General features: G+C 44.5%; 1 protein-coding gene across 9 annotated transcripts in view; it reads right to left on the reverse strand.

Annotated features, from left to right (window-relative positions):
• Positions 1–12,753, reverse strand: part of KDM6A (lysine demethylase 6A) — a 293,777-nt gene that overhangs the window by 78,050 nt on the left and 202,974 nt on the right. For all 9 annotated transcript variants that reach the window (XM_054005415.1, XM_054005424.1, XM_054005442.1 and 6 more), the window contains one exon: positions 9,885–9,978. In XM_054005415.1, the coding sequence (XP_053861390.1) occupies positions 9,885–9,978 (94 nt within the window). The remainder of the gene's footprint in view (positions 1–9,884; positions 9,979–12,753) is intronic.

The following is a 12,753-nucleotide window of genomic DNA, read 5'->3' on the forward strand; positions in this document are numbered from 1 at the left end:
GTTTTTAAACCACAAGTTGAGGACTTCAATAGCTCAGACATAGGTCAGGGGTTTGTTACAGAAGTGGGTGGGTGAGATTCTGTGGCCTGCGTTGTACAGGAGGTCAGACTAGAAGATCATAATGGTCCCTTCTGACCTTAAAGTCTATGAGTCTAAAAGGGAATCAATCCTAAAAGCCTGGAGATCATTCATTCTCCAGATAGCCACTAGAAAAAAAAAAAATCAGAAATACGATACAAGCAATGTTCTTCTGTGGGCTCCAACAATCACATTAGAAATTAGATCCAAATCCATGCAGATTTACAAATTTGTGGAAAATATGAATTAGTCTTTTGAAAGAGTTATTTATTTACATTAGGACAATCAAACAAAATATATCTGAATAGGTGTATGATGTGGAGAAAGATGACAAGTACACTGACCAATGACAACCCTGAGTGAAATAAAGGAGATAGCCTCTAGGATAATGGGAATGAAACTGCAAAAAAATGCACTAAATTTCCTCAATCCCAGAGATCATCTTGCTAAAGGGAAGCTTTTTTCTTTCTTGTTGAAAGTTTGCATCACCATAGGAAAACATGCTGTACCCTTAGTGGAACATTCAGTAAACATACCGGTGACCACAAGAAGGGAAGTTCCTATGATATTTCCAGGAGTTCTGGATACCAGAACTTGCAAGCCACATTGGAGCAAATAAGACGGGGTTGTTTCCTATTTTACCTTCCTGATAACATGCGGGAGGAGTCGGGAAAAAAATCAGCATCAACACCTATCCCACAGATTGGCACAGATCACGGAGGCTGGGCCTCTTTTCTGCCCATAAGCACAATAAGGTAAAGTATTGGAATAAGGAAAAAAATGGAAGAAACCCTTCCTTTTGTATTGTTGGAGAAACTATTCTATTGACCTCAACTGAACATGGATAACAACTTCCTGACATAACAGATTCTATGAGAGACATTTCTGAAGAGAATGGAGGAGAGGGTTGAAAAACTGTGATAGAAAATGCACATAGTTTGAATCAGATTTTTTTCCTGACTCAAATTGCAGTACCTGAGGGCAGATGTTGGTCCCTGGCAAAAACAAACCCCAAAAGATGGTAGTAAGTTTTGACTACAGTACCTAGCAAAGGCATGGACTATGCAACACAGTGAAAAGTAATAATGCACTAATCCCACAATCTAATTTTCAACAAATTAAAAGGTATCCCTTAAAATAGGGTTTGCTAACAATAATGGCTAAGTAAATAGAGAGGTTCTTAAATTCAAAGCATTCAGTGGCTGTTCTGGAACAACGGTCAAACTGTACCCTGTAAGAGATTTATGGTGTACCCACTCAGTCTAGCTGCACTGCTGTGCCTCTGTTTTCCTTGCTTCTTCATCAACTCAAACACAATGTTGAATTTCATCACAAATTCCCCCACTCCCGGGTTACATTATTGTTAAAACATGCATTCAGCCTTTCACCCTTTTAACTCTGCTTTTATCCATTCCCCAAGGCTTCACAGTCCTTACTCGTCATTCCCCAGGGCTGCACAGTCACCCTTGTATCAGGGGCTCACAGTATTTCTCTACCAAGGTCTTACGCTAGTCTGGCTCTTGTTCCAGCTCATTTTATGAAAAGAGCTCCATCAATCCCACTCTGGGCAGCTGTCCTCCTCCCATTTTCTGTAAAGAGACGTATACCAGCTTTTCCCCAATCCCTGGTGTTTTCCTCTGACGGATGAAAATAGAGACTGCTTTTTATTTCCTACCTTGCTCACGTGATCAGCCATATGACCTTGAGACTGTATCCCCATCATTCCTTCTGGACTGTACCTTCCAGAATTCGTGGCCTTAAAGGACTGAGGCCCTTGAACATGCACACTGGATTCCTACACTTAACAGACCAGTACCCGTTTGCCTTAAGAGGAAAAGTTCACAAACTCTAATGGTTATGGGTGGTCTAAAAGATTCAAAATGATTGAACCCAATCCTCTTACCTAAAGGATTACTAGATCTCAAACAAAACATTTCATTTTACAAATCAATGTCATTTTAGGTTAGGATTATTAAAAAGAATTATTTTTGTCTATACAAGTAAAAAAATATATGAAATGAAGAATGACGGCGCAATGGAAGAAACTAACTCATGGTGTTTGTGTTATAGCTCATAGCCTGGGTACGATGGCTGTGAAATATTTGATGTGCACACATGCATATATCTACCAGAATACAAAAGTCCCCCTCCCAAACTAAAGTCCTTTCCTCTCTCAGTTAAACATGTATCTGAGGCTTGGACATCATCTAAATTTGCACCTTGCTCAAGAGACGTTTCCTAGCTGAGAAAAGAAGCCTTTTTGCTGCTAGAACTGTCTTCTGCAGGAGTAAAAGATTCAACATAAAGACACAAATGTTCATAAAAACATGTTCTTCATTTTTTTTGCCAGAAGCATACAATAAGCTTTCTTTTTACACCATTCTGGCAGAGATAATATTTACCTTTATTTTTCTTTAGTGCCAAATTATTTTTACACCTGGGTCATACTCTATCTGAGGAAGAATTGATTTATTATAGTCTACTAAAGTTCATGTTTGTGATAAGCACCATGGATCTGATGGAGTACATCTCACTGGCAGTCAGGAACATAAACTGTGTATCATTTTACTTGAGTGTTTTGGTTCAGGCAGGTCTGTCCTTTTGCCCACAAAGAAGTTATCACTTTATCACAATGTGGTGGCTTATCCTGACTGAGTAGATTCACTCAACATAATTTTTAGGGAACAAGTGACTCACAAATAATCATCACTCAGAGACTGAGTCTTTATGGAGAACGAACTACACTTTCACTACTTATAAGTTAGCATACTGTATAAAAGCACTGTTGAAAAAGCACTGTTGAAATGTTTGTGAAAATCTGTATTGCCATTGTGTGTCTATGTTTTGTGGATGAAGAATATCTACTATTTTCCAAATACTAAATATACTTTTGAAAATTTTAGTGGAAAAAAACTGAAATGGAGAGACCATTGCATTGACTGCAAAAAAGAGAAGGTCACTCACCTTGCAGTAACTGAGGTTCTTTGAGATGTATGTCCCTGTGGGTGCTCCACTCCAGGTGACGGTGCATCCCGGCGCTGTTGATCGGAGATCTTTGGTAGCAGTGTCTGGTCAGGACACACGTGCTCAGCTGCTGTCTCGCAGCATCGTTAGGGTCTGCCTGAGCACATGTGTCCCGCACCCCCCTCAGTTCTTTCTCTATCATAGAGATGTCTGGATTACTACTCTAAGTAGAGGGGAGGAGGGTGGGTAATGGCATACACACAGGGACACACATCTCAAAGAACCTCAGTTACTGCAAAGTGAGTAACCTTCTCTTCTTCTTCGAGTGCTGTCCCTGTGGGTGCTCCACTCCAGGTGAATGTGAAGCAGTATCCACTAGGGCTGGTGGGACTTTGGAGTTGCAGCAATGACGACTGTAGACAGTACTGCGTGGCCTACTATGGTGTCTGCCGTGGTATCCTGCGTGATAGCATAATGTCTGGTAAATGTGTGTTCAGATGTCCACATGGCCGCCTTACAGATATCAGGAATAGGTACGCTATGGAGGAAGCTAACGGATGTTGACATAGCTTGAGTAGAATGAGTTCTGATGCCTTCGGGTGATTGGGCATGCTGAATGCGGTAACAGGATCTGATGCAGTCCGAGATCCACTTGGAAAGGCGTTGCTTAGAGATAGCCGCACCCTTCGATCTCTCGTTAGTGGAGATAAATTGCTGCGGGGACTTACAAAATGGTTTAGTCCTGTCTAGATAAAAGGCGATTGCTCGTCTGACGTCGAGGGTATGTACTGCTGCTTCGTGCGGAGTCTCATGAAGTTTGGGATAGAATACAGGTAAGTATATTGGTTGGTTGGTTAAGGTGGAATGCGGACACCACCTTAGGGAGAAATTTAGGGTGGGGTCGCAGGGTAACTATCTTTGGAGAAGGTTGTGTAGGGAAGGTAGGCCATCAGGGTGCTTCTTTCCCCTACTCTCCTTGCTGATGTTATAGCAACCAAGAAAGCTACCTTCATAGACACATGGAGAAGAGATGAGGTAGCTAAGAGCTGGAAGGGAGGTTTCATAAGACCGCGAAGAACTAGGTTGAGATTCCAGGCAGCTGCTGCTAGATAAATCTTAGAGATTTGGCAGGCCCGTGAGAAAGCGTTTTATGGCGGGGTGGGCAAAGAGTGAATATCCGTCCAGCAAATCATGGAAGGTGGTGAGGGCTGCGAGGTGCACTCTGATGGAGCTGAGTGAGAGCCCATCCTGTTTTAGTTTCAAAAGGTAGTCTAGGACGTTAGGGAGAGTCACGGTATGGGGTGTCAAGTGTTTATGGGAGCACCACACAGAGAAGCATTTCCACTACTGCAGGTAAATCTTATGAGTGGAGTCTTTTCTACTATGCAGGACTTGCTCAGAACAGACTAGTTCGTGGGTCTGGAACCATGAAGGAACCATGCCGTCAGGTGGAGTTTCTGGAGCTGCGGGTGAAGAAACTGGCCATTGTCCTGAGAAAACAGATCTGGTCTATTGGGGAGAGTCCGTGGAGGATGCATGGACATGCGGAGCAAGTAAGGATACCAAGTCTGTCTCAGCCAAGCTGGGGCAATAAGTATGACCCGGGCCTTGTCGTCTCTGATCTTGAGTAGAACCCAGTATATCAGAGGGATCGGTGGGAAGGCGTACATGAGAGAGTTGTTCCATGGGATGAGGAACGCGTCTCCTCCTAGGGATGCAGTCCCAAATCCCACTCTGGAGCAAAATAGGTGGCATTTGTGATTCTGGCTTGTGGCAAAGAGGTCTATCGACGGGGTGCCCCAGTGGGAGAAAAGCTGTTGTAGTATCGTGGGATGTAATTCCCATTCGTGTTCTTTGGAGACGTGTCTGTTGAGTGTGTGGGTAGTAGTGTTGTGACATCTGGGTAGGTATGAAGTGGTAATTTCTATGTGGTATTGTATGCACCAATTCCATAACTGGATGGCCTCTATGCATAGGGAGAGCGATTGTGCTCCCCCCATCTGTTGATGTAAAACATACATGCTATATTGTCCGTTAGGACCCAGACAGATATGTTCTTTATGAGGGGGAGAAAGTGAAGGCATGCTTGTCTCACTGCTGTGAGCTCTAGGAGATTTATGTGCAGACGCGTCTCTGGCAGGGACCAGCGGCCCTGTGCCGTGTGTCCCCCCGAGGTGCGCTCCCCAACCGATCAGGGAAGCGTCTGTGGTGAGTATGGGTGCCGGGGAGCGTTGCTGGAGGGGAACGCCCATGCAGAGGTTCTCTGGTCTTGTCCACCATTATAGGGAAGCTAGTATGTTCGCTGGAGGAGTTAGCATCATGCAGAAGCTATGTCTGCTGAGTTTGTAGCTGGAGTTGAGCCAACCCTAAAGACATCTCATGTGCAGCCTGGCGTACTTGACCACGAAGGTGGTGGCTGCCATGTGACCAAGGAGCTGTAGGCAAATTTTTGCCTGTGTCCTGGGACGAACGGAGAGCGTGTGTATGACATGTGTAATAGCGAGGAATCTGTTCTGTGGGAGTGATGCTCTGGTTCGGATTGAGTCCAGGTGAGCTCAGATGAATTTGATCCGCTGTGTAGGTGTCAGGGTGGATTTTTGGAAGTTTATTTGCAGACCTAAGCTGTGGAAAAGGGCGAAATGGGTAGCTCGTAATGTCTCGTCGTATGAGTTGCCTTCGATGAGGCAATCGTCTAGGTAGAGGAAAAGTATGATCCCGTGTCTGCGGAGGTGGGCCACGACTACGGCTAGGGTCTTGGAGAATACTTTCGATGCTGTGGAGAGTCCGAAAGGGAGTACCCTGTATTGAAAATGGTTGTGTCCGAGTGTGAATCGCAGGAAGTGGGCTGGCTGAATGGATAGATATGTGAAAATAGGCATCCTGTAGATTGAGGGCTGTGAACCAGTCCCCTTGTTCCAGCGTGGGTATTGTTGTGCCTGGTGTGATCATCTTGAATTTCTGTACATGTACGAATTTGTTCAGTCAGCGTAAGTCTAGTATAGGCCTCCGTCCCCGGCTCTTCTTTTGGGTCAAAAAGTAGTGGGAGTAGAACCCTTTTCCTCAATGTTGTGTCGGCACAGGTTCCACTGCACCTAGCTGTAGAAGATGAGCCACTTCTACGCGAAGTAGGTGCTCATGAGAGGGGTCCCTGAAGAGGGTCAGGGATGGGGGGAGGGTAGGATATAAAAGGGATTGAGTAACTGGACTGAACTATTTCCAGGACCCAACGGGCCTGTGTGTTCTGCTGCCAAGTATGGTGGAAAACCTGGAGGTGGTGGCCAAATGGGCAAATAGGTGGTGGAATCAAGAGGTGGTCGTGCAGACCCTTAACCAACACTTCAAAATTGTTGTTTGTTTCCCAATGGATGGGAGGTAGCTGGTTGCGCTTGGTTTTGTCTGCGCCTAGGTGGTCTAGCGCGATTCCTGGCTATATCGTATGGTCTGAGCTGGGGCTGGTTATATTGTTGTGTGCGTGGCCTCTGATACAGTTGATACCATTGTCTCCTGGGAAGGGATGGGTAAATGCCCAGGGTGAGCAGGGTCGCTCTAGAATCTTTCATAGTGTGAAGGACTTCGTCAGTTTTTTTGGAAAAAAAAAAAGCTTATCTTTATCAAAGGGGAGGTCCTCCACTTTGGTCTGCAGGTCTTTGGGGATACTGGATGCAGACAGCCAGGAAGATCTGCACATAACCACCGCAGTGGCGGTAGTGTGGGCTGCTGTGTCTGCCATGTCTAGAGATGCTTGTCGGGCCATTCTGGAGACCAATTGGCCCTGGACAAGGACTGAAAGTCTGCTCTCCTGTCCTCCAGGATATGGGAGGTAAAATCAAAGAGTTTATTGTAATTGTCCAAGTCGTAGCTTGCAAGTAGGGCAGAACAGTTTGCAATTCTGAATTGCAGAGTGGAGGAGGAATAGACTTTGCGGCCCAAGAAGTCAAGGCGTTTGAGGTCCTTGTCTTGCAGGGTGGGCCGGTAGTGTGGCTGTTTTGTCCTGTGTGTCGCTGCATCCACTATAAGAGAATTCGGTTGTGGATGGGAAAATAAGAAGTCTACGTCCCTAGCAGGAACATAATATTTACGGTCAGCCTTTTTTGCAAGTTGGTGGGATAGAGGCTGGGGTCTGCCAAAGGGTGTCAGCTGGTTCCAGGGGTGCTTCATTTATGGGGCGTGCGATCTTTGAGGGTGCAGAGGGTTGGAGGATATTGAGGAGTCTGTGTTGTCTCGCCTGCACCTCCTCTAAAGGGAAGTCCTGGCTGAGTGCCACCCTCTTGAAAAGTACTTGGAATTGTTTAAAGTTATCCACATTCTGTGGAGGCGGAGGCATGAGGGCTCCATCTGGAGCTGATGGAGAGTTAGGAGTTGGTGAATCAGGATATGGTCCATAGCCCACCTCTTCCGGGGGGGGAGGGGGTGTCAGGTGCTCTAGAAGTAGACGGAGCTGGAGATAGAGGCGCAGAAGAAGCTTGTGGTCTGGTGGAAGAAGCATGAGGACGAGTAGCAGCAGGAGCTGTCCAAGGGTACCACTGAGGCCAAGGCATGGGATAAGAGAGGTGCCGCCCATGGTGGGGCGAAGTAGGGAAACTGAGCCTGGTGGTTGTGAGCCGTGTCCTGAGGTGCAAAAGTTTCCGATGGAGGAGGCGGCAGGTGGGGTGAACTCCAGCGGCTGCTGCATATCAGGCTTGCTGTCAGTGAAGGTAGCCAGGTCAGGTGGGGAGAACAGCTGATCAAAGAGTGAGCGCTGTGTGTCAAGGAGCAAAGAGTCAGGCTGAGGGGCACTGAGACGTCGTACTGACTTCGGAATTGCTGCTGCTGTTCCCTGGGCTGTGATCCTGCTGAGAGTGATCTGTGCTCAGAAGTGTGCACTGACTTTTGTTTTGCTTTCCCCAGTGCCCCGGGCCATTTGTAGGCACCCTGCGGGAGGTCCACTGCTGCTGCTGGAGTGGCAGGCAGGCTCAGTGCCGACTTTCTGGTTAGTACCGGGGCAGAATGTGATGTTGGCACCAGCTCTATTTTTGGTGCCATGGGGACTGGTGCCGAGACCTTCCCAGTACGGGAAGTCGGGTCCCTGCCTCTGCACTCCGCGGGAGCCATGGCTGAGATGTTGGGACGGTCGGAGGCGCCTGCCTTTGGTGCTGTCAGCACTGAAGGTAAGGATCTCGCAGGAGACCCTTTTCCCTTTTGAAAGCCTCTGGACGGAGACAATTGGGCTTCCTGCCTCTTCGCATGAGAGGGTGAAGCCACGCTCCCGATCGGTTCGGAGCTGGCCAGGGAGGGTGCGGGAGAGGGTTTGCTATTGCCCTTCTCCATAAGCGGCTGTAGGGATTTCTCCATCAGGAGCATTTTCAGCCACAGGTCCCTGTCACGACAAGCCCGGTTTTTGAGGCTGGTACAATGGATAAACTTGGCAGGGACGTGTGTCTCGCCGAGGCACTTCACACAGCGTGAATGTCCATCGGACCGTGGTATAGAGTCTTGACAGGAAGCACATTTCTTAAATCCCAAAGACCTGGCATTATTGCACTAGGAATGCCAGGGGAGTGTTTAAATGGGAGACAAACTTGAGGAAAAAGGTTTTTTGTTTTGTTTTGTTTTAAACTAAGTTAATATTCTAAAGGAAGGGAAATAACTGGGATGTTACTAACTAACTATTTCTCTCTCTTTGTACTTGTTGCCTTCAGAGACCAGGGAAGAGGATCAGAATTGCCCCGAGTCCGTCTTCAGCCAAGGACAGTTGAAAAGGAACTAATGGGGGGTGCGGGACGCGCGCGCTCAGGCAGACTCTATGAGACAGCAGCTGAGCACGTGCGTCCTGACCAGGCACTGCTACTGAAGATCTCCGATCAACGGTGCCGGGATGCACCGTCACCTGGAGTGGAGAACCCACAGGGACAGCACTCAAAGAACCTGACCCACATTTGAATACCTTCTCTTACTCAGCATATGGGTTTCAAAAGTATGGACTAGTGATTATTTCCTGAAATCAACCTGATCTGTAGCTGCTGTGGTGTCTCTACCATTCATGCTCTTACATGGCAGATGTACATTTCAGCAAGTTTTATTTATTTTTACTCCTATGCAGAAAATCAAAAGCTAAGCAAATTAAATCCAAGCAATACACAACCAATCTACATCACAAAAGGCAAGCATTATAGACAAATTCTTGATGAAGTCATCTGCCAATTATCAAAAAGGAAAGGAAGACTGAAGGAAGTAGACTAAAAAAATATTAAAAATATTAAATTAGATAAAAACATGACAGTAGTGAATGAAGAATTCTCTGTATTAAATAAAAAAAAGTGAATATACTTTGAAAATATTTTTATAAAGCCTATGTGATAAATGAAGAATGTTCAACCCATCCAGTAGAAAGCCTACACTAAAGAATATACCTGAACTTTCGAAAATAAGGAAAATGACTCCAGCTTTTAGGTTTCTTTTCACTCATTTATGCAGTTTCCATTATAAACCTTCCCTACAAATAAAACAAATATTTTGTGGCAACCGGTGCTTAACTACTCCTGTTTTTCACCAAAATTCTCCAATATACTGCACAATGTACTGTTAGTATAAATCACCATAATATCCAAGAACCCTACAAATTATAAAATTTCCATTAAAGATCTGTCTCTCTCCTCCCTTCTACTAGTAGAGAGGTTATTTATGGTTATGTTATTCTCTCTGACTTGGGTAAAAACCCCATTTTTGACTCACTGGAAATAGAACCTTCAAAGCATCTTCTGAATGCACCAATTATTAATTGCAAAGACACATGGCAAAATAAAAACAACCAGAGAGGCAAATCCAAACACACACACAAATAAAAAAAAATTGCTTTTACATACCTAATTGCTGTAAGACAGTTGCCTTTACTTGTACAGGAAGGTTTTCGGTCTGCAAAAGTTGTTCATAAGCTTCCTTTGCAGAGTGATACTTTCTCTGCGGGGGGGAAGAAATGGATTATTCATAAAACTTATATCCTACCACCAATAGTAACTGTTACACAGCACTGATAGCACACAAATGCATTCCCAGAAAATCTACAGCAAAATTTCTTGTATACAGTGCAATGAAAGGTTTAATGATGGAGATACATAGTGCAGTGGAATAACCTGTCTGAAGATATAACAGTTGGTATAAAGTCAATACATAAAACAATATAATGAAGAGGAAAATTTTGCAAAAGAGTGGTTAGCCAGGTTTCCTACAGATGCATCATGCCATTCATATTCAAACCAATGGTCACTGCAATATCAAAATGGGTTTTCTTAAATTTGGCCCTACACTTCTATACTGTTTTAGTCAGGGTGTATACTGAGCTCATTGCTATAGTAACAGTGTGCTGTTAATAAACTTGTAAATTCCTCCCACAAACTACAAAACAGAAATGAACAGAAATGAAGACCCCGTTTACATTTAAAAATAAGATAGGCCTAGCTACTTTTGCCCAGGGCTGTGAAAAATACAGCACTCTGAGCACTGAAGTTATCTGAACCTAACCCCCCGTGAAGATGCAGCAAGGTCAACACAAGAATTCTTTCGTCAACGTAGCTTTCGCCTCTTGCAGAGATGGATTAACCACATCAGTGGAAAAACCCCTTCCACTGATGTAGAAAGCATCTGCACTATGGCGCTACACTTGCATCGCTATAGTTGTGCTGCTGTAGTGCAGCCATGCTCTAATGTTGGTGGCTGAGGCAGTCTGTAGATGATGCAAAAAGGTCAATATTTTAAAATCTATTTTTCTATAACTTATGGCTGTAGGTAGCATTCAATATTTATTACCCAGTAGTAAGATGATTTCAGTCATACTGGGAGCTATGATTTTCAAATATACACAGCCACTAAAGGTACTGGAATATATTAGCAGCATTAGGATATTCCATCTCAGGGGTCGGCAACCTTTCAGAAGTGGTGTGCCGAGTCTTCATTTAAGATTTTGCGTGCCAGTGATACATTTTAATGTTTTTAGAAGGTCTCTTTCTATAAGTCTATAATATATAACTAAATATTGTTGTATGTAAAGTAAATAAGGTTTTTAAAACGTTTAAGATGCTTCATTTAAAATTAAATTAAAATGCAGAGCCCCCCCCGAACGGTGGCCAGGACGCGGGCAGTGTGAGTGCCACTGAAAATCAGCTCGCGTGCTGCCTTCGGCACGCATGCCATAGGTTGCCTACCCCTGTTCTATCTTGTCATCCTCTATTTATACAAGATACGTTTGAATCATGAAAGTGTTCACTTTCTAATTCATATGTATTGTAGAAGCATGGACCCCCATCTGCAAACCTCTGAGTACTTGTGGCACTCTGTACCTCAAAGCAGCACCCTGGAGCCCCCATATTCACCACTGTCATATAATTATATGTTTTGTACAAAGTATGCCTTGTGAGATATCATTTTAAAAGGTCTTGATCTGTTAAACATTAATATCTTGTTGGACTGTATGTGCTATCATTGTATGGGAAGTTATAAAGTTTTGCTGTGTGTGTGTTACTGAATTATGTTGGGAGGTTGGGAACACCCACAACCAGCCTTTTGGGTACAACAATGGAGCAGCCAGACACTGCTGATGGCCCATTAAAGGGAGTACACACACTCAAGGACTATCCTAGGAACTGTATACAATGGAGACGGCTTGACCCACATCATAGCAAAGACTCTTTCTAGCAAACTGGAAGAAGCTAGAAAGAGGGAAGTGACATCACTACTTGTCCTCACTCCCTCCCACCCCCCACAACTCAACACCTGGAAACATGTCTGGAGGACAAAGTCTTCTGAACTGGGGAGGTGGTTCCAGGCTGAAGGAGAGTTCCAGCCTACACATCGAAGATCTGTAACCTGTTTGTACTATCTGCCTGATTCAAATATTGTTTGGTTTATAGAATTTAAGACGGTGCGCTTATTTTTGTTTTCTTTGGTAATCGTCTCTATTCATGATGCCTACCATTTACAATCCCTTAAAATCTATCTTTCTGTTAACAAATCTGTTCTATATTTTACCTAAAACAGTGTGTTTTGCTTGAAGTGCTGGGGAAACCTCTGCTCAGTGAACAAAAGCTGGTGCATGTTCTCTACACAATGAGAGAGGGATGGACTGGGTAACAAACTTACACTGGTCAGGCTTCTGACCAGGGCAAGATGGTACACCTCTGGGATCCTAGGCTGGGGAGCTGGAGAGAATAGGCCGGAGCCTCTCTGTTGTTGGTTCATAAGTGGCTGGGAGAAGCATTCATGTAACTCAACTAGGTGTGTCCCTGCCTGGTGGATGTCTGTGTAAGTGCAGTACCTGGAGAGGTTTGCAGCTTGTACAACATCACAGTGTGAGAGGGAGCCCAGGTTGGTAAGACAAGAGGGCTCAATGGTACCCCAGTTCCAGGTTGCATTCCAGGAAAACCCGTAACAGTAGTTTATAGGTTCAGGGCCTTGGTGATGAACAGGGCTTCCAGACTGTGTACTCTTTCCTTCACTACATAAATGGGCAATGTTTCAAACAGCTGAATTTTATTTGACAGCATTAACCTGTGTCTGTTATCTTGACTATCTTAACTGTACATAATGTAATTATTTTTAATGGTCAATTTATTTTAAATGCCTTAATTCCTCAGTTACTCCTCCCTGATTTCAATCTGGGAGATACATGCTGGAGGTCTCATGTTACCACTAATACAACTTTTTTGGAATGTCTAAATATTAAAATAATTTCCTTACATA

The sequence above is a fragment of the Malaclemys terrapin genome, chromosome 1 (assembly GCF_027887155.1).
Source record: "Malaclemys terrapin pileata isolate rMalTer1 chromosome 1, rMalTer1.hap1, whole genome shotgun sequence".
NCBI lineage: Eukaryota > Metazoa > Chordata > Testudines > Emydidae > Malaclemys > Malaclemys terrapin.